The following is a 27,735-nucleotide window of genomic DNA, read 5'->3' as shown; positions in this document are numbered from 1 at the left end:
TTTCAAACCCAAATAACCATTGATTTATCAAAATAGTCGTTATTTATTTTATCAATTCGCTTTCTGCGTCACACCACTTAGCATAACCAAGTCCGAAATCGCTGAGGATATATTTACGCGTTACGAGCGATTGATGCGTCGACTGGGCATACATAAAACCTGTGCTTTCGACGAATGGAGTGAAAAGTTGGCGGAACAAATCGAAACGAATCTGAAAGTTTCGTTAATCGCCCGTGATCCCAATAGTAATTCGTTAATATTGAATTTCAGTCCGGAACTCTTCAGTATTCTGCGCGAGGTCCACTATTTGAAGCAAATGGCTGTCGAGGGTATACCAGAGATCGCTTTGAATTTCGCTGAGAAGAACGAAACTTTTCGCACTTACACTCTGAATCTTGAAAAGACCATCGACTGGTATAACTCTATACAGGAGAATAGTTCCCCAGTTGAACTGAAACTGATCGAATCGGAGATTAAACAAATCGATGATTTGGTGGAGATTGGTGTAAATGAGTTAGTGTGGAATTCTGAAGGTAAATATTGTAAAAATATTGTAGATACTACAATTGATCATTTTGTTTGGTGCGCTTGTTTTGCTTTAATTACATAGAATGGATTTTGCAATTCATATGTATATAAATCGGTTCTCTTACAACTTTACGCAAATTCCTATAAAGTATATATTTGACAGTGTGTAGAGACTTTTGAAGAACTACTTTGGTGATATTAACATTTCTTTGGCTGTTTGCTTGAAAATTATTTGACATGTGATGAATTCGACATTGGCTGTAAAAAATGCAGTTAAACTTTTCCATAGAAGCCCATGTGACGCTGGTAGGTGGATTCTTATAAAATCTACGGTGGGAGCTGCTTTTTATCTTTTATCCCAAAAAAAGAGCAATTTATGTATGGAGATTAGGTGCATCAGACTTCTGGACGTTGGGTTTTACAAAGTTTTACAAAGAGAGGGGTTAGAGCTTAATCTACTGAAACAACTGCGTTTATTGGAATTGTGCATGGGCGATCCTTGTGTTATGTGTAGGGTACACTCCTTTTGTTATAAGAGTAAGATAACAACAAAGGAAGATTTTATTTCTAAATGAAGGAGTAATGGATTCAAACTGATTTTTTTAGTACATATATTATAAACTACTAAAAACAAAGACGATATCCTCATTTTCTGAAGATGCAGTGCAGCATAGTATTCGATCTTAAAGTTTCGATAGGAAGTAGGAACTTCTTTTGAGACAAACATACTTATCACAGTCATCATTTAACCCATCTCAATTAGATATCTTAAATCATATTTATACCCTGAACTGTTTGCTACAAAGTTTATAACACCCAAAAGGAAACGTCGGATACCCTATAAAATACGTAAATATATAAAAGACCAGTATGATGAACTGAGTCGATTTACCCATGTACGTCTATCTGTCTGTCTGCAAATATACAAACTAGTCTCTCAGTTTTTGAGATATTAATCTGAAAATTTGCACCTATCCTTTTCTCACCAAGAAGTTGCTTATTTTACGAAAAAACCGATATTGGACCACTATAGCATTTAGCTGTCATACAAACTGAACGATCAGAAAAAGTGCTTGCATGGAAAACTTTTTCGTTAGAAGAGATATCTTCACAAAGTTTGGCATGCATCATTTTCTAAGGCAATAATACAATCTCCAAAGAAATTGTTCAGATCACTAGAGGAAATAGCTCACATACATACATTATTGATCGGAATCAGCGATTTTGTAATAATTTTTAATAAAAATAGGGGAACTTAAGTTTTAAGACTCTCAATAAAATAAGTATATGGCATATGGAAGCTAGTCGACGTGATCAATTTATGAAGATTCATTCCAGTCTAGATTCATCCTTCTTCTATAAGTTCTCGTGATAATTGGTAGAATTCAACTCTTTAACTGAAATACATTTCTTGATTATTCCGCAGATATTACAACATATTTAGACAAGTTACGTACACCGGTCGCAGCTTTACAAAATCGTATGCATCACACACAAAGCAATCTACAACAAATCAGTCAACTTATGTCCGTTTGGGCAAAGCAACCACTTTTCGAACGGAAGGATTCCAAAAAAGACACGGTGCTTTGCATTGAAGAACGTCCCGATCGTACCATGAAACGTTATGCTGAAATACAAGCCGCTTCAGTAGAGATACACAACTTACTCCAAGACAACGTGATTCAGTTTAATATGGAAAGTAGACAAGAAGATGAAATTTGGTTGAATTATGTAGACTTCGTGGATAATATTGTTTATGAGAATATATTAAAGACCGTGGGTGTGAGTGTTGGCTATTTGGCGGAGAACATGGACCCGGATAATAATTGCGCGCCACTTTTCGAATCCCGTTTAGAGTTGGTGGAACCGAACTTGGTGTTTGTGCCCTCTCTTAATCCCGAAGATTCGATGGGATTTAATAACATGCTAATCGAACTAATGCGCGACATAATGAAAATGGCCACATTAATAAAACGTCTTAAGAAGAATGAGAAGCGTAACTATGGTGATATGGTTAAGGAAAACCAAGATATAATTGATATGCGTCGTGAGATTTTGAACGGTGTCGATCGTGTTATGGAAGAAGCATCGCTGTTTTGTCGACAATTTGAACGTTACTCCTATCTCTGGCTAGACGATCGGCATGAATGTATGGAGTATTTCCTTGAATATGGACGCATTTTGGATGTGGACGAAATCGATTTGGTATTGATGAAAGAACCGAGTGCGCCGCAACCATGTGCACCCACCATCGAAGCGTTCCGAGAACAAATCGATAACTATGAATCATTATTCAATGAAATTGAAGACATTGCACCTTTCCAAATTTTCAATTCTTGGTTTCAAGTTGACGTGCGACCCTTCAGACAGGCATTGCTGAATACAGTTTGCAAATGGGGAAATATGTTTAAGGAACATCTGGTGAATACCGTTACAAATAATCTCATGGATTTGAGTAGTTTCATACGGAAGGCCGATGAAGGCCTACTGCAGACCGTCAAGGAAGGTGACTATGATGGACTCGTCAGCATTATGGCCTATCTGATGCAGGTAAAGGAGCGCGCTATCAAAACTGATAATATGTTCGAACCCATGCAAGAGACCATACAATTGCTAAAGTACTTTGATATGGACATACCGGAAGAGGTGAATGTGTTGCTGCAAGAGTTACCCGAGCAGTGGGTGAATACGAAGAAGATTGCTACAACTGTGAAACAGCAAGTGTCACCTTTACAGGCCACCGAGGTGGTGCGTATACGCAATAAGGTGACCGAGTTTGAGACACATACACAACTGTTTCGGGAGATTTTCAAACATTACAAATTCTTTCGGTTTGATTGTAATGAGCCCTATCTGTTGATTGATCGTATAAATGAAGACATATATCGGCTGGAATGCGAAATGCGTGAAATACAAGAGTCGGGTAGTTTGTTTGAGGTTAATATACCTGAGTTCAAGGCATTGAAGCAATGTCGCAAGGAATTGCGAATGTTAAAGGTAACCATTTGTATTTCACAAAAATGTTTAAAAATATTTTTTATATATTTTATTTAACAATTAATAGAAATGTCAGCATTTATACCAGCCATATTTTGCATTTTGAGTAGTTATTGCAGAAGTACACACACCACAAAATATCAAAATATAAAATCTATTTGTCTATCTATTATTAGCTTCGGTTCACAAGTTTCCGTATTTTACGGTCCTGGTATGCAAATTTTTACAAATTTAGCGGAGATCTTCAGAAGCAGTGTTATAATAATTTCCCTCGGTACCAGTTAGGGAACTGAATATTAGTAATTATACCACGAACAGGGTATATTAAGTTTGTCACGAAGTTTGTAACACCCAGAAGGAAGCGTCGGAGACCCTATAAAGTACATACATAGCCATGTCCGTCTGTCTGTATATATACGACTTAGTCGCTCAGTTTTTAAGATATCGTTTTGAAATTTTGCAAACGTCACTTTCTCTTCAAGAAGCTGCTCATTTGTCGGAACGGCCGATATCGGACCACAATAACATATAGCTGCCATACAAACTGAACGATCGGAATCAAGTTTTTGTATGGAAAACTTTCACAACACATTTGACAAGATATTGGGTTGTCAAAAAAGTCTTGCGGTATTTGCCCTAGTAGGCGCGGAAAGCGCGTAGTTCTAGTTTTATTCGTCGCAGCGGGTCATGCTATACTTTTTTGGAAAGCCCATTTCACGCGCGCTAACACGTGTCGTTCGTGAGTTATAGCGTCGCAAACATGGAGCAAAATAAAGAGAAAATACGGCATATTTTACAGTACTACTACGATAAAGGCAAAAATGCATCACGAGCCGCCAATAAAATTTGTGCAGTTTAGGGACTCGATACAGTTTCCATTTCCACGGCACAACGATGGTTTCAACGTTTTCGTTCCGGTGTAGAGTTGGTCGAAAATGCGTCACGCTCCGGAAGGCCTGTTGTCGAAGATTGCGATAAAATCGCTGAATTGGTCGAAAGAGACCGCAATAGTAGTCACCAAACCGTTTATAAACCATTTGAAGAAGCTTGGAGTCACTAAGAAGCTCGATGTATGGGTGCCAAACGAATTGATTGAATAAAAATACCGCAAGAGTTTTTTGGCAACCCAATATAACTTTTAAAGGGTTATATATGGTACAGTTAGAAGGCCGAAAAATGCGAATTTTCCAGAATTTTTTCTGAGAAAACTTTTACATTTATTGATCTAAAAATTTGTACACATATTATGAGATTTAGTATTAGTAACAATATTTATTCAGAAAGGAACTACATTTGATCGAGAGCTCCTCTCAAAAAAAGACGTTTTGCGGTGACCACTATATCTGAACTAGATCCTCAGAAATTAAAAAGCAAATAGGTTTCGTTGAAATGATGTGAAAGCATGTAAGGCAAATCGAAGGAATAAGGAAAATACTTTTTTTTTACAAAATGGCGGTTTCTTAAAAAAAATCGATTGTTGGCCAAATTTCGGCCTTAAATTGTTAATAAAAAAAAAAAAAAAATATTTATCGGTGAGAAAAAAATCTGACTTTAATTATTAAAAAAATATTTAAGAAGCTCGTGTTAAAATTTGAGACTAATCGGCTAAGCCATTTTCGAGTAATGTTGGTTTCCGACTTGGAAAATAACATTTTGCGAAAAACGTTTAACTTCGAAAATATTCACCGGAACGATATGAAATTTTCTTTGTATATTCTTAAATATGTATGAACATTAAGAAAATATTTTTTTTTTTAAATTCTACTAGACGTAATACCTTAAAACGACACTTGAAGACTATTAAGATGTTTCTTTAATTCTATGGAAAATGTGTAAAATTATAGAATTTGCATTTTTTTAATTTTTACTATATGTATATATCAATAGTTATATATAAACAATCTTTATATAAACAATTTTTATAAAATACTTTACATAGATAAGTATCTTTTGTGATTTAATGCAATTCGTTTGTAAGAAACTGAACTAGTTGTGTACATATATACATATGTACATACTTATATCGAATACCAGGTAAATTTCAGTGTGGAATTTTTTGAATTTTGCTAATAATTTCCCAAACAATAAGATAAACCGGTTTTGTGTAATTCTCACATTAGAAAATTAATTTGAATTTACATCTGCAATATTATACTAAATAAATTTTTACATGACTTCCAAACAGCAATTGTGGGACTATGTATACATCGTACAGACCTGCATTGAAGATTGGAAAACGACGCCTTGGCGAAAAGTAGATGTCGAGAATATGGACATTGAATGCAAAAAATTCGCCAAGGATATACGTTTATTGGACAAGGAAATGCGCTCCTGGGATACATTTATAAATTTGGAATCCACCGTCAAAAATATGCTCACTTCCTTGCGAGCTGTTGGTGAATTGCAGAATCCAGCTATACGTGAGCGTCACTGGAATCAACTTATGAACTCCACCAAGGTTATTTTGCTTTACAAAGTGTACCTTACTTTGAACATGCCTGCTCTTATTTATATCAAACTAACACTGTAAATAAGTACCGAACGATTTTCTCCTAAATTTTCTAATACGCAATATTTTTCAAGCACATGTGCTACTCTCAATTGAAGATGAATAAATCTGTACATAATGTAATACAACTTCGCGAGAGGCGCACGATTTGTACAGTCACTTTATCTGATATTCTAAATTCTTTGTAAATATTTTAAATATTACACCTATTTCAGAGGGAGAGCATTTTTAAGTTTGTCCAAATGAAGAGCGAATTTTTTGGAAGATCCGGTATTTTAGAGATTGTACCTACATATATTCTCAAATTTAATTTTTTACAGGGCTTAGTATACTTAGCAAATTTCCATCGGTCGAATTTTAGGTAACGATTCGTAATCTTATTCCGATCATGTACTTGATAAGTTGATAAAAGTTTCTTAAATCTGTTACCTAATCTTGACATTAATATTTTTTTGCTCTTGTAAACTACATATTTACCCGGTATATACATATGTAAATATATTCTTCATATTCTCCACATTATTATAATAAAGCTCAGTACCGACGAATATTTTATCAACTTATGGTAGAGTAGTGAAGGAGAGCTCTGCGGACGCTTGTAAAAATAAAGATGCTTCGGCGAAAGAATGGACTCAATATTTATTTAAGAATTTATTAGAGCCGATCACTTATAAGGCTTCTCGCCATACGGCACGCGATATAACTCTATAATATTCAATAATGATGTAATTAAATAGTGTTACAACCCAATTAGTAGAAATTTCACCTCTAGAGTAGGATGAGACAAAAGAGATCACCTTTTCACATATGACTAATGACAGGCTAGCCTTACTGAGGCCAAAGAGATCGCTAGATCTCCTGCGATCTACCTTGGGCCAAAAGGCTTTTGCGATTGCTCAAGTACCAATGGTGGCCCAACGTTGGCCAAGCATCCGTGAGGCCCAGCTATCTAGCAGCAGAACATAAGAGGATGCAGAAGCACCGACCGATAATAATTCTAGGGTACTTTTCTTTGCCAGCTCATCAGCTTTGCAATTATGCTGCGATTCCGCTGTGGCCCGGCACCCATACCAGTCTAATCACAAATACCTTCGCTGGTAGAAATAGCGACGTTAGACACTCTTTGACCAACCCTGAACGCACTGTAAATGAGTGAATGAAGGCTAGTATTGTCACTCTGTTATCTGAGTGATTGGTCACTTCTCTAAAGGTGGACGCATTCCGGAGCAGCAAATCTTCTGCTACCTTGATGGCTACAACATCAGCCTTGAAGACACTGCAATAGTCAAGAAGTCTGAAACTGGAGTTGATAGAGAGCTCCCGACAGTAAACCCCTCCACCAACCTTCCCCTAAAGCTTTGACCCATCCGTAAAGAAGCTTACTGCCCCTCTGCTCCAACAGCTTTTTCTTACCCACAGCTGCCTCGTCGGTATAGGGCAGAGAAGGAGCCGCCAGAGTTCGATATGGCGGCTCCACGATCCAGATGATCCGGTGTGCAATCAAAATGATGAATAATAAATAATTCGTCCTACCAGTTATTCTTATCATACATTTGACGACTTAAAAGTGCTCTTCCGTCTACAAACTTGTGTATATACAATGATAAGTTTAGTTTTATACTCTGTGCATTCTTTTTTGTAAATAATATCTCTTTACAGAGTTTAGCCGCTTTACCAAAGGACATAACGGTAAGTTCTGTGTAAATAAACCTCGCCCTCGTAAATGTTTGTGTTGTCCCAGATATTTTCACCTGCATGGTATGCAAATAATTAAATATGTCCTTATTAGTAAGATCTAAATAGTAGCATTTGCACAAAATTTTTGTATATTTCGACGTAGTGGCACAGTATAAAATGATATACATTTATGTAGTAGTCACTAATGTTTAATACATACATATGTTAAACTAATATTATATTTTTTATCGCTACGTCGGCACTTTCAGGTGAAATTCATAATGGATCATGAAACGACGCTGGCCGAGCTCTTGGGTCTTAATTTGCATGAATGTGAGGAGGAGGTGAAGAATATCGTCGATAAAGCAGTGAAAGAAATGTCAATGGAGAAAATACTACGCGACTTACATACCACTTGGTCTGCGATGGAATTCGATCATGAACTCCATCCACGCACTGGTTGTAATCTCCTCAAGGCATCGGAGGAACTCATAGAGACTCTCGAAGATAATCAGGTCTGCTTACAAAATCTGATAACATCGAAGTACATTGCACACTTCCTTGAGGAGGTGTCAACATGGCAGAACAAACTGATGGTAGCCGATCAGGTGATTACCGTCTGGTTTGAGGTGCAACGCACTTGGACCCATCTAGAAAGTATCTTCATGAGTTCCGAAGACATACGTAAACAATTGCCAGTCGACTCGGATCGTTTCGATCGCATCGACGCTGAATTTCGCATATTAATGGACGAAATGTCCGTATCATCAAATGTGGTGGCGTCGACAAATCGACCCGGCTTGATTGAACGTTTGGAGCATCTACAAAAGGAGCTTACATTGTGTGAGAAGGCACTGGCAGAGTATTTGGAAACGAAACGTTTAGCTTTTCCTCGTTTCTACTTTGTATCATCTGCTGATCTGCTTGATGTGCTGAGCAATGGTATTCAGCCAGAGATGGTCACCAAACATTTGACCAAACTTTTTGATTCGATAGCACGTTTGAAATTTAATCGCGACGAATCGAATGAAATCGACACAGCTTCGGGTATGTATGCCAAGGATGGTGAATATGTGGAATTCAATGAATTGGCGAGTATACGCGGCCCGGTGGAGGTGTGGCTGAATCGCATCCAAGCGGCCATGCGTGCCTCGCTACGTCATTACGTTTCCGAAGCTGTAGTCGCCTATGAGGAAAAGCAACGTGAACAATGGTTATTCGACTATCCTGCACAGGTATCACTTTGTGGATCACAAATTTGGTGGTCCACTGAGGTGAACATTGCCTTCGGTCGTTTGGAGGAAGGTTACGATAATGCCATCAAGGACTATTACAAAAAACAGATCTCTCAGTTGAGCTTGCTCATCACGCTATTGTTGGGCGAGCTGACTAAAGGAGATCGACAAAAGATAATGACCATATGCACAATTGATGTACATTCGCGCGATGTTGTCGCTAAAATGATCCAAGCCAAACTGGATTCGGGTTCGGCATTCATGTGGCAATCACAGTTACGCCATCGTTATGATGAGGGTGAAAGAGATTGTTTTGCCAATATCTGCGATGCCGAGTTTCAGTATTCGCATGAATATTTGGGTAATACCCCACGTCTTGTTATCACACCGCTTACCGATCGCTGTTACATTACATTGACTCAATCGCTACACTTGATTATGGGCGGTGGCCCCGCTGGTCCGGCGGGTACCGGTAAAACCGAAACTACTAAAGATTTAGGCCGCGCGTTGGGTATTATGGTATATGTTTTTAATTGCTCAGAACAGATGGACTATCAGTCATGTGGTAATATTTACAAAGGACTGGCGCAAACTGGTGCTTGGGGCTGTTTCGACGAATTTAACCGCATCACCGTGGAGGTGCTTTCTGTTGTAGCTGTGCAGGTAAAATCTGTACAAGATGCCATACGTGACAAGAAGGAAAAGTTCAATTTTATGGGTGAAATAATCAGTTGTGTGCCCACAGTAGGCATATTCATAACCATGAATCCCGGTTATGCTGGCCGTACAGAGTTGCCGGAGAACTTAAAAGCGCTCTTTCGCCCCTGTGCTATGGTTGTACCAGATTTCGAGTTGATTTGTGAAATCATGCTGGTTGCTGAAGGTTTCCAAGACGCGCGAGTATTGGCTAGAAAATTTATTACGCTCTACACACTATGCAAAGAGTTGCTTTCCAAACAGGATCACTACGATTGGGGGTTAAGAGCAATTAAATCAGTGCTGGTAGTTGCTGGTTCGCTTAAGGTAAGAACTGGGGACCTTTGTAATTATTTAAAGTTTTGAATTCACTATTAATACTTTTCACCAATTTCAGCGCGGTGATCCCGGCCGACCCGAGGAAGAGGTACTCATGCGTGCCTTACGTGATTTTAATATACCGAAGATCGTCACGGATGATATGCCAGTTTTTATGGGTCTCATTAGCGATTTGTTTCCCGCATTGGATGTGCCCAGAAAACGTGATCAAGACTTCGAACGCACAGTGAAGCAGGCCGCATCTGATCTACTACTCCAACCCGAAGATAACTTTATCTTGAAAGTTGTACAGCTGGAGGAATTACTAGAAGTACGACACTCCGTTTTCATAGTTGGCAATGCTGGTACCGGCAAGACACAAGTGTGGAAAACTCTACTACGTACTTATCAAAATATCAAAAGAAAACCGATTTTTAACGATTTGAATCCGAAAGCCGTTACCAATGATGAACTTTTCGGTATTATCAATCCGGCGACACGTGAGTGGAAGGATGGTTTGTTTTCGGTTATAATGCGAGATCAAGCAAACATAACGGGTGATCAGCCCAAATGGATTGTGCTCGATGGCGATATCGATCCAATGTGGATTGAGAGCTTAAATACTGTTATGGACGATAACAAAGTCTTGACTTTGGCCAGTAACGAGCGCATTGCGCTGACACCTTCGATGCGCTTGCTTTTTGAGATTTCCAATTTGAGAACAGCCACTCCAGCAACTGTTTCTAGGGCAGGAATACTTTATATAAATCCACAAGATTTGGGTTGGAATCCGTAAGTAAGAGCGCATTTGATTTCGACAAAAATTAATCTACTGCTTTTTTATGATTAAAGTTACGTTAGCAGTTGGGTGGAAACTCGAAAAATTCCATCCGAAAAGTCCAATTTGGTAATGCTTTTCGATAAATATATACCGGCCTCGTTAGAGACCATACGCACACGTTTTAAGAAAATTACACCCATTGCCGAGATGGCGCACATACAGATGTTATGTCATCTGTTGGAATGTTTCTTGACGCCTACGAACACACCAGCCGATTGTCCAAAAGAATGGCATGAACTGTATTTCGTTTTTGCTTGTGTTTGGGCATTCGGATCGGCTATGTTCCAGGATCAAGCGATCGACTACCGAGTCGAATTCAGCAAATGGTGGGTAAATGAGTTCAAAACCGTTAAGTTCCCGCAGGGTAGGTATAACATATTACCATCTGGATTACTGGATGAGCAAATAAATAAAATTTTTGCATTTATTTTCCATAGGCGGCACAGTGTTTGACTATTTTCTTGATACAGAAACTAAAGTCTTCCTACCATGGACTGAAAAGATTCCGAAATTTGAATTAGAATCCGATTTACCGTTACAAGCAGTTTTGGTGCATACCTCTGAATCAATACGCGTGCGTTTTTTCCTCGAGCTACTCATGAATATGCGACATCCTGTTATGTTGGTAGGCACCGCAGGTTGTGGCAAAACTGTACTAGTCAACGAAAAGCTACAGGCACTCAATGAGAATTATGCGGTCACTACGATTCCCTTCAACTACTACACCACTTCAGAAATGTTGCAAAAAATACTGGAGAAGCCGTTGGAGAAAAAAGCGGGTCGTAACTATGGCCCCCCAGGCAATAAGACGCTTATCTACTACATTGACGATATGAATATGCCGGCAGTGGACTGTTACGGCACCGTCCAACCGCACACCATTATCCGACAACATCTGGATTACGGACATTGGTACGACCGCAATAAGCTGTCCTTAAAGGATATACACAACTGTCAGTATGTGGCTTGTATGAATCCGACAGCTGGGAGCTTCACTATAAATCCACGGCTCCAGCGGCATTTCTGTGTGTTGGCCGTGAGCTTTCCTAGTGGTGATTCCATCACTTCGATGTTTTCCACGATCTTGTCACAGCATTTCGCAAATGCTGAACAGAAGTTTAATCCGATAGTGACGCGCATGACATCTAACATTGTTGCCGCAACATTGGCTCTACATAACAAGTCTATGCAGATTTTCTTGCCGACTGCAATAAAATCACATTACATATTCAATTTGAGAGACATCAGCAACGTTTTTCAGGTCAGTGGTGGAATAAATCAGTTTTTTGTATGGATTATGTTAAATTAATTGCTTTCGGACCGTTAGATGTCGTCATTGACTCAGTCTAACGGTATAGTCAACGAACGAGTTTTATAAACTGGGGAAAAGTGGTGTCAGTTAAGTGGGGTCGAGAGGTCATTGGTCATGAGGAAATTTATCTCATAAACAATCGATTTTCGAATCGGGTATTGCTTCCTCGCTCAAATTTGACTAATAACCAGAATAGTTGACTTGAAGGGAAAAAACTATGAACTATGTTGAGTTTAGCGTTTTGTGATGAATATATGAAAACGTACCTTTCGTATAAAAATGGGTGCGGTTATTATTTGCAGATTTCAAAATACATAAAAACATGCACACCTGCATTAAATTTATTTCCTGCCCCTTCAGGGCTTACTTTTCAGCACAGCCGATTGCTTGACCAGTTCATCCGATCTTATACGTCTTTGGCAGCACGAGACCCAACGAGTCTATGGTGATAAATTAATTGATGATAAGGACATCGACAGTTTTACGAAGATGCAACACGACATAGTGAAGAAATCTTTTGAGGAAATCGACGAATCGGTGATTTTTGACAAACCCAATATATATTGTCATTTCGCTGGAGGAATTGGTGAACCCAAGTACATGCCCGTCATGGGCTGGACTGAGCTTCACAAACTCCTTCAGGAAGCAATGGCATCGTACAATGATCTTGTGGCGGCTATGAATTTGGTGCTCTTCGAAGATGCCATGATGCATGTATGCAGGTAAGGACGAAGCTTTAGCGATAATCAGTAACTGGGATTAAATATTCTCAACTTCCTAGAATAAATCGCATCTTAGAGTCACCACGTGGTAGCGCCCTGTTGGTCGGCGTTGGTGGCAGTGGAAAACAGTCTTTATCACGTCTCGCCGCTTTTATTTCTAGCTTGGAAGTGGTGCAAATACAATTGAAAAAAGGTTACGGCATAAATGACCTGAAGGTATACACGTATTACGAACTTCATTCTCTTTTACTCTTTGTTCTCTTCCGCTTTAGAACGAATTCTCCGGCTTGTATTTGAAAGCTGGTTTGAAGAATGTTGGTACTATGTTTCTTATGACAGATGCACAAATACCTAGTGAAGATTTTCTCGTCCTTATCAATGATATGCTTTCTACGGGTGAGATACCTGATCTCTTTCCCGATGACGAAATTGAAAACATAATAGCTGGAGTACGTAACGAAGTAAAGGGAGCTGGAATGGTAGACTCACGCGAGAACTGTTGGAAATTCTTCATAGATCGCGTACGTAAACAACTCAAGATTGTGCTGTGCTTTTCGCCAGTTGGGTCTACGTTACGTGTACGTTCACGTAAATTTCCGGCTATCATAAATGCCACATCTATAAATTGGTTTCATGAATGGCCACAGGAAGCCCTCATCTCGGTGGCAATGAACTTTCTGTCGTTAAATAAGGTTTTACCTGCAACACATCGCGATTCGGTAGCTAAATTTATGGCCTATGTACACACATCGGTGAATGCTATGTCGAAAGTATATCTACAAACCGAGCGACGTTACAACTACACCACACCAAAAAGTTATCTTGAACAGATCAGTTTATATTTGAAGTTGTTGAACCATAAACATGACGATTTACAGGGTAAGATCGTGCGCTTAGAGAATGGTTTAGAGAAATTACGTTCCACCGCTGTGCAAGTAGCCGATTTGAAGGTGAAATTGGCTGTACAAGAGATAGAGTTGAAAGAAAAGAATGAGGCCGCCGATGCGCTAATCGAAATCGTCGGAATCGAAACGGAGAAGGTGCAAACAGAGAAAGCAGTGGCTGATGAGGAGGAGATGAAAGTTGCGCTCATCGCCGATGAAGTAAGTAAGAAGCAGAAAGACTGTGAAGAAGATTTACTAAAAGCAGAACCCGCATTAACCGCTGCGCAAGAGGCGCTGAACACTTTAAACAAAGCCAACTTAACAGAGCTGAAATCCTTTGGCTCACCACCAGGGGCGGTAACAAATGTGACCGCCGCTGTCATGGTACTGCTGGCACCAGGAGGCAAACTACCTAAAGATCGTTCATGGAAAGCAGCCAAAATTTCAATGGCAAAGGTGGATACATTTTTAGATTCACTCATCAATTACGACAAGGAGAACATACATCCGGAAATCATTAAAGCTATACAACCCTATCTAAAGGACCCAGAGTTTGAGCCCGAGTTTGTGCGCTCCAAGTCAGGTGCTGCTGCGGGACTCTGTGCCTGGGTAATCAATATAATCAAATTCTATGAAGTATATTGTGATGTGGAGCCGAAACGTAAGGCTTTGGCTGCGGCGAATGCAGAGCTTGCTGCTGCTCAAGAAAAACTATCAGGCATTAAAAGAAAAGTCGCTGTGAGTAGTTATTTCTCGTCATTGTGTGATTTTAGTTTAACCACGCTGTATTGTACGTAATGCTAGAATCTGGAGGAGCAATTGGCAAAACTAACTGCGGATTTCGAGCAAGCAACCGCTGATAAGTTACGTTGCCAACAAGAGGCCGATGCTACACAAGCCACAATCGCACTAGCAAACCGTCTAGTTAATGGTCTGGCTAGTGAGAACGTACGTTGGGCCGAAGCGGTAAATAGGTGAGCACGTGTAGTTTTGAAAAATTAAAAGTTACTTATTTAACACACTTTTCTTAAATTCAAAAGTTTTGTGAAACAAGGCATTACTTTGCCAGGCGACATTTTGCTCATTACCGCCTTCATCTCATATGTTGGCTGTTTCACTAAACAGTTTCGAATCGATCTGATGCAAAAAATGTGGACGCCGTTCTTGAAGAGCATCGATCCGCCTATACCAACCACTGAAAATTTAGATCCATTATCATTGCTAACGGATGATACCACCATCGCGATATGGACCAATGAGGGTTTGCCCAGCGATCGCATGTCAACTGAGAATGCCACTATACTTTCGAATTCAGACCGCTGGCCGTTGATGATCGATCCTCAGGTAGCTGCATTCTTTCTAATAATTTTTTACGAATTTTAATCGTTCTATCCTCTTTCATATTTGAATGAATTCCAGCTTCAAGGTGTCAAATGGATAAAACAAAAGTATGGCGAAGAACTGAAGGTGATACGTTTAGGCCAACGCAGCTACTTGGATGTAATAGAATTAGCTATCACGAAAGGCTGCATTGTGCTGATCGAGAATATCGATGAAAACCTAGATCCTGTATTGGATTCGTTACTAGGCAGAAATCTCATAAAGAAGGGCAAGTAAGTGTTAAGTAGAACTGAATTATTTTCGAGTAATGGTACGAACCCTAAGTGTCTAACTAAACTTCTTTTAAACTCACGATGTAAAATATTTTTCTTTCAGAGCCATCAAAATAGGCGACAAGGAAATTGAGTACAACTCCAACTTTCGTTTAATATTACACACAAAGTTAGCAAATCCACACTATAAGCCTGAAATGCAAGCACAAAGCACTTTGATTAACTTTACTGTAACACGTGACGGTTTGGAAGATCAACTGTTGGCGGAAGTTGTAAAGGCCGAACGTCCTGATCTAGAAGATTTGAAAGTATGTAGGAGTATAATATTTGAAACAATGTAAATTTTTATGTAAACCAAATAATTTTAGGCCGAGTTAACAAAGCAACAGAACGACTTTAAAATTATGCTGAAAAAGCTTGAAGACGACCTATTATCTAGGTTATCATCGGCAGGTGAAAATATTTTAGGCGATACCGCTTTAGTAGAAAACTTAGAAACTACTAAGAGTACAGCTTCTGAGATCGAAATAAAGGTGAGCGGTTATGGACGTAAGAGTTGGAATGAGGGTTGATATAGTAAATTTAATGTTTTAGTAAGAGTAACACTGCCATGGTTCGCCTTATACTTTTCTCAAATACTATAAGGCAGTATCTAGGATGATTTTAGAAATATATTGGTTACACTTTATATTATTTAATTTTTTTTATATTATTTAATCGAAATGATAACAAAACACTAGATCTATGAATGCAATATTCTAAATATCAACTTCTTTCAACAGTATTAATACTTCTAGTGTATCTATTTGTTATTCCGTTTTAGGTCGCCGAGGCTAAAATTACTTCCAAAGAGATTGACAAGGCTCGTGAATATTATCGGCCAGCAGCTGCAAGAGCCAGTTTGCTTTACTTCATACTCAACGAGCTCAACACTATTAACCCAATTTATCAATTTTCGCTTAAGGTAATATTATAAAAAGAGCTTTGTTCTTAATATTGTTTTTCGGTTAATAATAAATGTAAATCTAAGATCCAACATGGATTCGTTATTGTTTTTGAGTCAAGGTTCAGCATTTTAAACTCATTCCCAGGTAATGGACGTTTGCTAGTAGACCTATAAAAGGAAAATTAGAGACTTGTGTTTATTTACAAGATTTTTAAATCTGATGTAGGGAATGGCTAAAAATTGAGCGTGTTTTAGAAAGAAGTACGAGTATTACCTTTGAAAAGTGTGACTAACCCTACCTTTAAACGAATTCATCAAATGTAATTACTTACGTTGATTTGCTAATTTCAATTGGTGAAACAACGGTTCCTATCAAGTGCATTCAGCAGTTACAGAACTATTTTTTTTCTATAATGAGTGATAATATGTTCGAATAGAAATATGGATCCATACATGCTTTATCAAATCGGGGAAAAAGTTCAAACTTCATATTTTTTCCATTTTTTGTACCCGATTATAAGCGTACTAATTTTTAAGTCAAATATAATTTTTGAAAGTTTTAGTAATAAGTGCCTCTCCACAAATTTATAATCATTAATTTTCAAACTTATTTGTTGTTATTTCGCCAATATTTTTAGTAATGCCGTTATTTTATTTATATATTTAAATAACAGATGATATACGTATTTGCAACTTATCTCAATTCTTTCAGGCATTTAGTGTAGTTTTTCAAAAGGCCATCGCACGCGCCGAACCGGGCGAAACTTTAAATGCACGCGTTTTCAACTTAATTGATTGCATAACTTACTCCGTATTCCAATATACCTCGAGGGGTCTATTCGAATGTGATAAATTAATATTTGCCTCGCAAATGGCTTTTCAGGTACATAGCATACATAAAATTGCTTAAAACATTGGATCATACATATGTATATAATTAGATATATGTATGTACATATTCCTAGATCCTTTTAATGAACGAGGAGATTACATCTACGGAACTGGACTTTTTACTCCGCTTCCCGATTAAACCGCACGTTACTAGTCCGGTTGATTTTCTCTCCAACCAATCGTGGGGCGGAATATGCAGTCTGGCGTCTAAAGATGAATTCCGGAACCTCGATCGAGACATAGAAACTTCATCGAAACGTTGGAAAAAGCTGGTGGAGTCTGAAGCGCCAGAGAAGGAGAAATTCCCACAGGAGTGGAAGAATAAGACGGCATTGCAACGTCTTTGTATGATACGTGCACTTCGACCTGATCGCATGACCTATGCGCTAGCGTAAATATCTACCCAATTTAGATAATACCATACATTTAAATAATCAAAGCAATTCTATTTCCACCACAGAGACTTCATCGCTGAGAAACTTGGTAATAAATATGTAGAGAATCGTGCTTTGGAATTTGCTAAATCTTTCGAGGAAACCAGTCCCTCCACACCTATTTTCTTTATACTCTCACCGGGCGTAAATCCACTGAAGGACGTTGAGGCGTTGGGAAAACTTTTGGGTTACACAATGGATCTGGGTAATTTTCACAATGTCTCTTTGGGTCAGGGACAAGAAGTTATTGCCGAAGCGGCTATGGATACAGCAGCTAAAAACGGGCATTGGGTTGTATTGCAAAATATACATTTAGTGCGTAAATGGTTGCCGGTGTTGGAAAAGAAATTGGAATTCTACGCAGAGGGATCACATCCCGAATACCGCATGTTTTTGAGTGCTGAACCGGCTTCGTCGCCATCGGCTCACATTATACCACAGGTAAAGTAGTCCTAGCATCTAATATAATCATATGTCTACGAACATAATAATAACATTTGTAACTTTCAGGGTATACTGGAGTCCTCTATTAAGATTACAAATGAACCACCTACCGGCATGTTGGCCAATCTACATAAAGCACTCGACAACTTCACCCAAGAGACATTGGAAATGTCTGGCAAGGAAGCTGAATTCAAAGCTATACTTTTCTCGCTTTGCTACTTTCACGCTGTGGTCGCTGAGCGTCGTAAATTTGGCCCGCAAGGTTGGAATAAGATCTATCCATTCAATGTGGGCGATTTAAATATCAGCGTATCGGTATTGTATAATTACCTCGAGGCAAATGCCAAGGTACCATGGGAGGATTTGCGTTATCTCTTCGGGGAGATCATGTATGGCGGTCATATAACGGACGATTGGGATCGTCGCTTATGCATTACATATCTCGAAGAATACATGCAACCAGATCTAGTGGATGGTGAACTGTTTCTAGCACCAGGTTTTCCTGCGCCGCCCAACACCGACTACGCCGGCTATCACGCTTATGTTGACGAAACGATGCCAGCCGAATCACCATACCTTTACGGACTGCATCCGAATGCAGAGATTGGTTTCTTAACCACACGTGCGGAGAATATATTTCGTACTGTTTTTGAGATGCAACCGCGTGATGCTGGCGCTAGTGGTGGTGCCACGGTGACCAGGGAGGATAAGGTGAAACAGATTGTAGATGAGATCATGGAGAAATTACCCGAAGAGTTCAATATGGTCGAAATAATGAACAAGGTGGAGGAGCGTACGCCATATGTGATTGTGGCCTTTCAAGAATGTGAACGCATGAATTATCTAACGAGCGAGATGAAACGCAGTCTAAAAGAGTTGGATCTGGGTTTAAAAGGCGAGCTGACGATCACCTCAGACATGGAAGTACTAGAAAATTCATTGTTTCTGGATCAAGTGCCGCCAGTATGGACACAACGCGCCTATCCATCACTACTGGGCTTGAATTCATGGTTCATCGATTTGTGTTTGCGATTACGTGAATTGGAAACATGGTCTACTGATTTTGTGGTGAGTACTATTGAAATATTTATACGGTTTGTTTTTGGTTGAAAGCGTTGGTTTTGCATTTTAGCTTCCTTCCTGTGTCTGGTTGGCCGGCTTTTTCAATCCACAATCATTATTAACCGCAATTATGCAGAGCACAGCGCGACGCAATGAATTACCCTTGGATAAAATGTGCCTACAATGTGATGTGACTAAAAAGCAGAAGGAGGACTTCACGTGAGTATACAAGCGGTTTCTTGTTTTGGAATGTCTCTAGAGTTTTTATTTTACTTGTACATAATATGTTGTATGTACATATGTATGTAAGTATATAGTCATACTTATTATCCCTAAAATGAACTTTCAACCCAGAAGAAAGTTCTTCCCAACAACTAATCAATCATCAGCAGAGCCACATTCATCCATCAATCTCATCGAAAAGTTCGTCTCCACCGTCACATAACATCAATAATATTAACGTTTAACAGTAAATAAATCAAGTCGCAAATTGAATTGACTTCTTCACTGACCTCGGCATATACAAACATGTCTGTTATTCCCCGCGCTAGTGGGTTGCTGTGAATATTCGCCAATTCTGACTCTGATTGCGTTGCTCATACCCACGCACACACAAACGTAGGCGAATATCTGTTTTCTTAGGCATAGTTTTCATTTTTGTTAATTTAACTAACATTAATAAAATGGCGCACAAGCAGAAGTTGGGCCGAGCTTCGTATCATGTATTTGAATGTTAAGCTAAAAAGTAGTGAGTACTACTACCGTTGAGTTCATTACATAATACCGTAAGAGTTTTTGTCAAAACTTCAATGTGATTTTAAAACTATATGTACATCGCTAACAATAAAAAATTGCCGCAGTTGGTTTCGAACTCACAACACATCATGGGTTAGTCATACACTTAACTAGACTCCATTGACCGCCATTTTATTAACACAAATGCATTTTTACTTGCAAGTTCAATTACTTTTCGACGATGGCTCATACAACATACATATGTACATATTTACCGCAAGCAGCAAATCAGCGACCAAAAAAGCGCTTCAGCTTGATTACTTGGAGTCAGTTTGCTCATTAAGTGAATATAAAAAGTGGTGTATCAGCAGTTCACCAATGATTCAAAGCGACCTGGTAAGCATACATACACACATGTATAGTATGTGCACACATATATCTGTATACCTATGTACATATGTATGCATATTAAGAGTATCTCGTAGGTATATTACTCAATAACTCATCCTCCTTTTGCTCTAGCTTTGGATGCGTTGTATTCCATTTTTCTTCTTCTTTTATTTGGAATTTCAAGCCCTTCGATAGTTTAATATAAGTATACTTACCATGTTGTTCAATAAGTTTCGTCGTTTGAAAAGAAAAACACAATTTTATGATTCAGTATAAACACTTGCTCCAAAGATCCTCCAATCTGTGGATCCCATCACTGAAGTGAGAATCCGGAAGGTCTGCAAAATACGCTTCAACAGCCGTTATGACCTCTTAATTTGATGAAAAACGCTTGCAACGCATACATTTTTCGAGTTTTGGAAACAAATGTGGGTCACTGGAAGCCAAATCTAGTGAAAACGGTTTATACTCCAACAATTCGAACTTCAATTCATTGATTTTAGCCATTGTCAAAATACTCTTGTGACACGATGCATTGTCCTGATGAAAAAAGATTTTTACTTCTGCAATCCGGGTATTTTTTCACAAATTTTTCCTTCAACTGGTCCAAAGGTTGCATGATATTCAGAATTAATTGTTTTACCAGTTTGCAAGTAATCCACAAACAAAATTCCTCTGGTATTTCAAAAATCTGACGCCATGACCGATTTTCGGACACGAACACGTTTCGAAGCCGAACAACCAGGTTCACACCATCTTTTAGCCTCTTGCTTTGATTCAGGATGAATGTGATAGACCCAAGTCTCATTCATGGTGATGAATCGACGCACAATATCCCTTTAAAAAAAGTCATAATTCTATGGTTTTGCCCCCTTTCTTAAACTTCCAGCATACGCAATATTTTTTCCATTTCGGACACTTCATGTTAACTTCAAATAATCGCACTAGTTTCTATCTCGCTCTCAATTACTACAACGACAAGAAACGACAGTTACCATGTCGTTTCAAAAGAGGGAATACGAAGAATATTTTCGACAAATGAACAACAGAAGCGACACAGCAATTTTCATTTCGTTTTAAAAGGAAAACAACAATGGGAATAGCGCCGATTATTGAAAATATAAAAGATGTGCTTCAGGGTTTGTGTGGAAAGTAATAGGACTAAGTATTTTTTAAAAAAAATTATTAAACCAAATGTTACAATTCTTTAAAAACTTTCGAAGTTGGCTCCTTATGCGTCGATGCAGCGCTGCCAGCGCGATTTTCAAGCCTTGAAGGCATTACGGAAGGCATTCTCTGGAATAACCTTGAAAGCCGAGGTGCATGCTACTTGAATCCTCTCTACCGTCTCAAAATGCTTGCCTTTCATCGTCATTTTCATTCAAGGAAACAAAAAAAGCGACCCGTGACATCTGGGCTTTAGGGCGGCTGCGGAGGCGTTGCGGCACCGGCTTTGGTTAGGTAGCTGCTCACAAGAAAGGAGGTGTGGGCGGGGCTTTGTGCTACTTCCAACCGATTCCGATGCCTTGTCGGACTCGATTGACCTTTCGTTTGAGTCTCTTGAGGAGGAGGAACAAATTCATGGTGGACGATGCCAAAAAAGACAATGAGCCTCGTTTTCATTTATCAGCGACCTCTTCCCGGTCCTCCAAAAAGGTCTGGTGCCACTGAAACACACCACTTCTTGCTAAAGCAACATCTGGTATGCCGGCTTGATCATATAAAACGCTTCTGTCGCAGATTTACCAAGTTTCACACAGAATTTAATCGCGTACCTCTGCTCTAATGAACACTGCATTTTCGCTTTGCACCACTCACAGAAACACGTCGGGCAAAAATGTTTGTCCTGACTCTTCAGGTGCTCGGAGGCCGCTCGTTCATTAGCTACGAACGCCCTCTACCGAATCCAGACGGTGCGCGTACGCTCCGAAGTGTAGTGGCGGCGGTCCTTTTACTTTCCGGACAAACACTGTATATTACGTTGATTAATTTTGGTACCTTATCACTGATTTCGTCAGGCATGTTTTGGAAACGTCAGATGCATCAAAAGTATTTTTTTCCAGTGGTCGAAAATAACTATACGAGATACATATGGGGTTGGGGGAAATTCGTGGACCGATTGCTGCACTGAACAGCAATATGTAAATGTGTACAAAGTATATACGGGCCAACCATAATAACGAAAACTCTTACGAGTATATTAGGTAAATGGGGCCTACTCTTCTTAAAAAATGTTAACGCTCAAAGGATCCTCTTCACTGTGATTTGCTACATTAAATTTTATTGGTTATTTTTTGATTTGGTTGTAACGCTTGATCGTTTTTACATGACGACTTTGTGGGTCCGATTTTACCCATCTGTAATACCACACCTCTTCAGAGTGCCAAAGAATACTAGTACCTAACATAATCGAGATGTTCAATAATATTTATTTTGTCGAAAACTCGTTAATTCCTTATATGACCATCTGTACTGCGAATTTCTGTACGCTCCCAAAACATTTCCGCAACACTGTAGAAGGGATTCCCTTAGGTACCAGAAAGGTGATGAATTGATGTCGCAAACCACAACACAAGTGCTTACAATGCGATCACTTATTCACACAATGATGAGGGCAATTAGTCTGTCCCAAGTCATGTAATTAAACAAACAAATCAATTAGACAATTGGCGCATTCGTTAACGACGGCAAGACGCGCCAGTAGAACCGTGACGATGTTGACGCCATTCAGCAAAATGTACACACGTTCACATTCACGAATGCAACGACGCCGAAAGTGATGCCAATCAATGGCGAGACAACGAGACTAGGCGTCAATAGCTTAGAAATCATCATAATCATCGTAATCATCAAACGTCAGCGGCCACTGAGGCGGCGCTAGCACATCATTTCGCGAAGCAGCGTGACAGGGCCGTAAACGCCTATACAGGTATTATTTGCAACAGGGCATGACACATATGTACATACGTATATTCACACGTATATATATGTATTTAAAGTGCTAAACTCATTAGCAGGGTTATTTTTAGATATTGAAAAGATTTTATGCTAAAGTGTTTTTCTTTGCAAAATCGATGATCTTAAATGTCACGACGCGCGTATTCATACATATGTATGTATCTTTCTTTTCATGTGTATGTAAGTTTGTATGCATTTATTTATAGCACGGCACCGCGTGAAGGCGCCTATGTTCATGGGATATTTATGGAAGGCGCCAGATGGGATGTACAACAGGGTATCATAATGGAATCGCGTCTCAAAGAGCTCTATCCACCGATGCCAGTGATAAATATTCGGGTAGGTGAAATGTCACTGTTTAAAATAAAACTTGCAAAAAAAAAAAACAAACACATAACATACATTTTTATATGTACACTAGTGGCCAGAAAAGTGTTAGAAGGGTTTAAGAAATATTGTTATTATTGTTGTTTACCAAATTATAGAAAGTAATAAGGTCGGCTTAATTTTTTTTTTTGCTTTTGTTAAATGACCAAATATGGTATTCTAATTTTAACTTTGATAGATATACTCATGATTTTATCCTGATTTGTTATATCACAAAGACAATTTCATTGTCATGAACTATGTAATACCATTTTTGCTTAATTTTAGTTAACATTACGGCACTAGATTTTCAATTTTGATATTTTTTTCATTGAGTGAATGTAAAGCTGTTCACACAGAAAAATTGTCTCCAAAAAGTGTGGTTTTAGAAAAATTCTGTAAAGTTATGACATTTTATATATGTATATAAGTAGTAATGGAGCTTATCGCACTATAAGCAATGTTTTAATGTAACTTAATGTTTTTATGATTAATTTAAGGTAATTAAACAAAGAGAAATCATTCTAAATAAATTAGTTCTATTGAAGAGTTCTAGGAATCCGGCAGTGTTTTTAAGATTATCGTATAGAAATAGTTTCAACACTATACACAAACGATATATCAAAATACTGACTCTTCGCATTATTATCAAGATAAGTATGTATATCAATCTATGAGAGGCAGCACTTAGCACTAGAATGTGAAATTGATGATAATGTCGAATGCTTCAGTGTTCCAGATTTGGAATCATATGACTAAGGTAAATATAAGCAAAAAAATGCTTATGTAAAATCCATTGTAGAAATAGTGGGTGCGGCCACAAAATTTTCACCCATAAGTGTCCTTTGCTTCTGCAAACACTTATACTAAATAACAGTTTTATATCTTAATTTAGTACTTAGCTATTGCCCTTTATAGGTTTCTGTTTCATAGTGTTTTGTGGTCGTGGTATTCCATCACGAACTCCTCTTTTCTTTATTGTCAAGGAACACGTATACAAAGTTTCATTATGATATCTTTGTAGTAAGATTTTTTAAAATTACAATGTTTGGGACATAAAAAGGTTAGGCAGGTAGAGTAGTTATCTGACGATACTTCTGATTGTGGTACCACCGGAACTGAAATTCCCTGAAACCCTCGACCTACATATACTTGCGATTCTTTTCCTATACAAACCTTTGCATTCACATCGAATATGTCTTGAGAGGTAAAGTCCTTTGTCGACGAACAAAGACCAAATTCTACAAGCGACTCATCATCCCCGTTCTGCTATATGGTACAGAGGTATTTACGATGACAACATCTGATGGGTTGACGTTACGAGTTTTCGAGAGGAAGATTCTGCTTCGTTATGTAATGAGTTTCATCATAACATTGTGTTTGAACTAAAATTTATTTGACCACTACTGTAATTCATAAGCCTGCTTTTATCGATCAAAAATTTTGATTTATATTCTTATAAATAAAAAAAAATAGCAGGGGAAATAAAGCTCCAGCGAAGGTTAATTCATATATTCATGAGCTAAATGAAGGCAATCGCAAAATCACCAGCGCCAGCGTCAACGTGTGGAACAACATCACTAGGTGGCAATTATCGAGGCGTCTAAAGATCAATTTCTATGCATGTATAAATGTGGAAATCACTGATGTGCAAATTAGCGAACCTTAGAAAATTGCAAATAACAAATAGAAATTAGATAAAAAATGGAATATTTGTCTGGCGTCTTTAAAATCATGATGGCATTGACGTTGAGGTAACAGGCAATGTGAATGGCTCCAAAACGGGGCAATCGCACATTGGATGCTGGCGCCACAAATTCAAATTATTTGCAGCACATGTTTGCATTTTAAATTGAAAACCGATATATACACACACATATCTATGTATGTTAGTTCTAGCATTGCCCGCAAATAGAAGCGCACTATACATACATACATATTTATAAACTAACACAATGTTTTAACAAACCCAATGAAATCTACAGCAGAACTATTATGGCATAAACGTATAACTAGAAAGGTATAAGTTTCTGTGACTTCTTCTTTTACACGCATGCCACAACATGCTAGCTTACTAAGGAAATTTTTATAAAGACTTTTTAGTCACAAATATTATCCTCGCCTACTTCTCTATGGGTAGTTTAGGGCTTGGATTGGTAAATAAGATTCATAAGAACTGTCAATTTTGTATGACGAAATCTTGTTAAATTTATAAGATTGGTGCGATAAACTACTCAACAGCCGAAATTTTATGATTGAGTGTCGGTTTGAACATAGTATTACACGCATGCCACAACACATTTAGTAATCTTCAAAATGCCACTTAAACTTAAGAACTTTTGTCAAAATGTTCTACACATCATAAGCACAAAAATCATATTTCGGCATCTAGAAATAAATCATGATCTTGAAACTAGAGAACGTTGAGGGTTTATTTTAGATATAATCGTAATTACAAAGGTGTGAAAAAATTTGTCCCAGATGGCATTCTATTGAACAATGTCACGGAAAGTCCTATTCAAGAATTTTGTGAAATTTTTATCACCCTCCATGTCTAATACCAAACATTACAAAAGGACTCAGTTGCTACCTCACCGGTATGTAAAAGTGGTACTCTATGCTTTGATTTAGCCATCTGTTTTCCTCTCTCATATAGCTATTATACATTATTGTATTATTTGACACTTAGTTGTGATTGCTGGATTATTTATAATATAGTAACAGTGGAAAGGGAAAAGTCGTCAAAAAAGAATATTCTTGTTGTAAATAACGTCGATTCCAAATATAATTGTCACGTGATACTGGTTATTTTTATTGTATTGTTTTCAATAGAATATTTCATACTAGATGTTTTATAAATTAGGATAATCATGTATATGTCTCCATATTTACGAAATTGGCGCAGAACCAGAAATCGTATTTAAAAAGAATCACCACAATTGGGCAGAACAAACTAGATTGAATAATGAATAAATGTTTATCAGAGAGAAAGTTCTATTAATTCATATGAATCACTGTTATATTTATTCACCAAAACAAAGCATATACAAATGTATTTCATTCTCAACCCATTTATTCTGTTTTACAGGCGATAACGCAGGATAAGCAAGATCTACGCAACATGTATGAGTGTCCCTTGTATAAGACGCGAACTCGCGGCCCCACTTACGTCTGGACTTTCAATCTGAAAACCAAGGATAAACCCGGTAAATGGACGCTAGCTGGAGTGGCTCTGCTACTGCAACCCTGAATAATACATTTGATGTTATTAATTGAATTTTTTTAAACTCCAATACTTAATGAAGTAATTTATAAATCGATTCAATTTAGTGAAGCATTTTGTAAATCTAATTTACTTGTGCTATTTTACTAATGCATAGAATACACAGCCTTAGGCTCGCACTAAATAGTTTAAATTATTACATTGTTTTATTATAACGGAACATGTACATGTATGTATGTATATTACACATACATATGTATGTACATATGTACATTAAAACTATTTTAATTCTTAAACTTACGAGATTCAAGGCCCAAGATTGTAGTTTCAAAATGAAATAAACTCCAATTTATCACAATTGTGGTGGCGACCATATCTAAACTTCATTTAATATAGAAGTAAGCGCCCTGAAAGACAACTAAAATGAATAAAAATAACCTGAATAATATTATTTGTCCACCCGACAATTAGGTGCGCGATCTTATCTCACCACTCGTTTTTGAGAAATCCAAAATTATGTCATAGTTACGCAGATTAGCTAACATTATTATAAACACACTCAAAAATAATTCAATAAATCAGTAAAAGTTGCTTACATAAGATAAATTGTTGAAAACAAAGCGAAAACTCCCCTTTTCCGATAAAAGAAGTAAAAAAATAAAAAAAATCACATTTATTGTCTGAGAAACATAAAAAATAAAATCAAAATTTGTTTTACAAAATAAATATACGACAATGACGTATTAATAAATACATTTACGTATATGGTACGTTTACAAATGTATGTATGTAGACAAATGCGTTGAACGGTTTCAAAAATTTGCTACGTACACGTATTTGTTATTGTTATTATTTTGTTAATTTCACTTTAGTACCGAGTGACTAATGAGATAATCAATAAAAATATACACATATTTATATACACCAAAGAAATATTAAAAACTGTACACATGG

The 27,735-nt window shown here is 37.9% G+C and overlaps 1 protein-coding gene across 3 annotated transcripts in view; it reads left to right on the top strand.

The window, feature by feature from the left end:
- The window catches only part of LOC105226545 (dynein beta chain, ciliary), a 34,028-nt gene extending 7,054 nt beyond the window's left edge, over positions 1 to 26,974 (top strand). Inside the window, exons 8-32 of one of the 3 annotated variants that reach the window (XR_007421581.1) lie at positions 82 to 533; positions 1,955 to 3,525; positions 5,711 to 5,983; positions 7,694 to 7,723; positions 7,981 to 9,969; positions 10,040 to 10,752; positions 10,813 to 11,165; positions 11,239 to 12,062; positions 12,474 to 12,835; positions 12,895 to 13,051; positions 13,108 to 14,457; positions 14,524 to 14,693; positions 14,760 to 15,063; positions 15,139 to 15,332; positions 15,436 to 15,640; positions 15,701 to 15,865; positions 16,156 to 16,296; positions 16,991 to 17,161; positions 17,244 to 17,560; positions 17,630 to 18,044; positions 18,114 to 19,115; positions 19,180 to 19,328; positions 20,129 to 20,240; positions 23,399 to 23,531; positions 26,647 to 26,974. Coding sequence is in view for 2 of the 3 variants with exons in the window: in XM_049447708.1 (XP_049303665.1) it covers positions 82 to 533; positions 1,955 to 3,525; positions 5,711 to 5,983; positions 7,694 to 7,723; positions 7,981 to 9,969; positions 10,040 to 10,752; positions 10,813 to 11,165; positions 11,239 to 12,062; positions 12,474 to 12,835; positions 12,895 to 13,051; positions 13,108 to 14,457; positions 14,524 to 14,693; positions 14,760 to 15,063; positions 15,139 to 15,332; positions 15,436 to 15,640; positions 15,701 to 15,865; positions 16,156 to 16,296; positions 16,991 to 17,161; positions 17,244 to 17,560; positions 17,630 to 18,044; positions 18,114 to 19,115; positions 19,180 to 19,328; positions 23,399 to 23,531; positions 26,647 to 26,808 (11,602 nt within the window). In the remaining variant the exon portion in view is untranslated. The remainder of the gene's footprint in view (positions 1 to 81; positions 534 to 1,954; positions 3,526 to 5,710; positions 5,984 to 7,693; positions 7,724 to 7,980; positions 9,970 to 10,039; positions 10,753 to 10,812; positions 11,166 to 11,238; positions 12,063 to 12,473; positions 12,836 to 12,894; positions 13,052 to 13,107; positions 14,458 to 14,523; positions 14,694 to 14,759; positions 15,064 to 15,138; positions 15,333 to 15,435; positions 15,641 to 15,700; positions 15,866 to 16,155; positions 16,297 to 16,990; positions 17,162 to 17,243; positions 17,561 to 17,629; positions 18,045 to 18,113; positions 19,116 to 19,179; positions 19,329 to 20,128; positions 20,241 to 23,398; positions 23,532 to 26,646) is intronic. The other 2 variants (XM_049447708.1, XM_049447709.1) reach the window with 2 other exon arrangements.
- The last annotated feature ends 761 nt before the right edge of the window (positions 26,975 to 27,735 follow it).

Source organism: Bactrocera dorsalis, chromosome 2 (genome assembly GCF_023373825.1).
Source record: "Bactrocera dorsalis isolate Fly_Bdor chromosome 2, ASM2337382v1, whole genome shotgun sequence".
Lineage (NCBI taxonomy): Eukaryota > Metazoa > Arthropoda > Insecta > Diptera > Tephritidae > Bactrocera > Bactrocera dorsalis.
The sequence above is the reverse complement of the archived record's forward strand: the minus strand, read 5'-3'. Positions and strand labels throughout refer to the sequence as shown.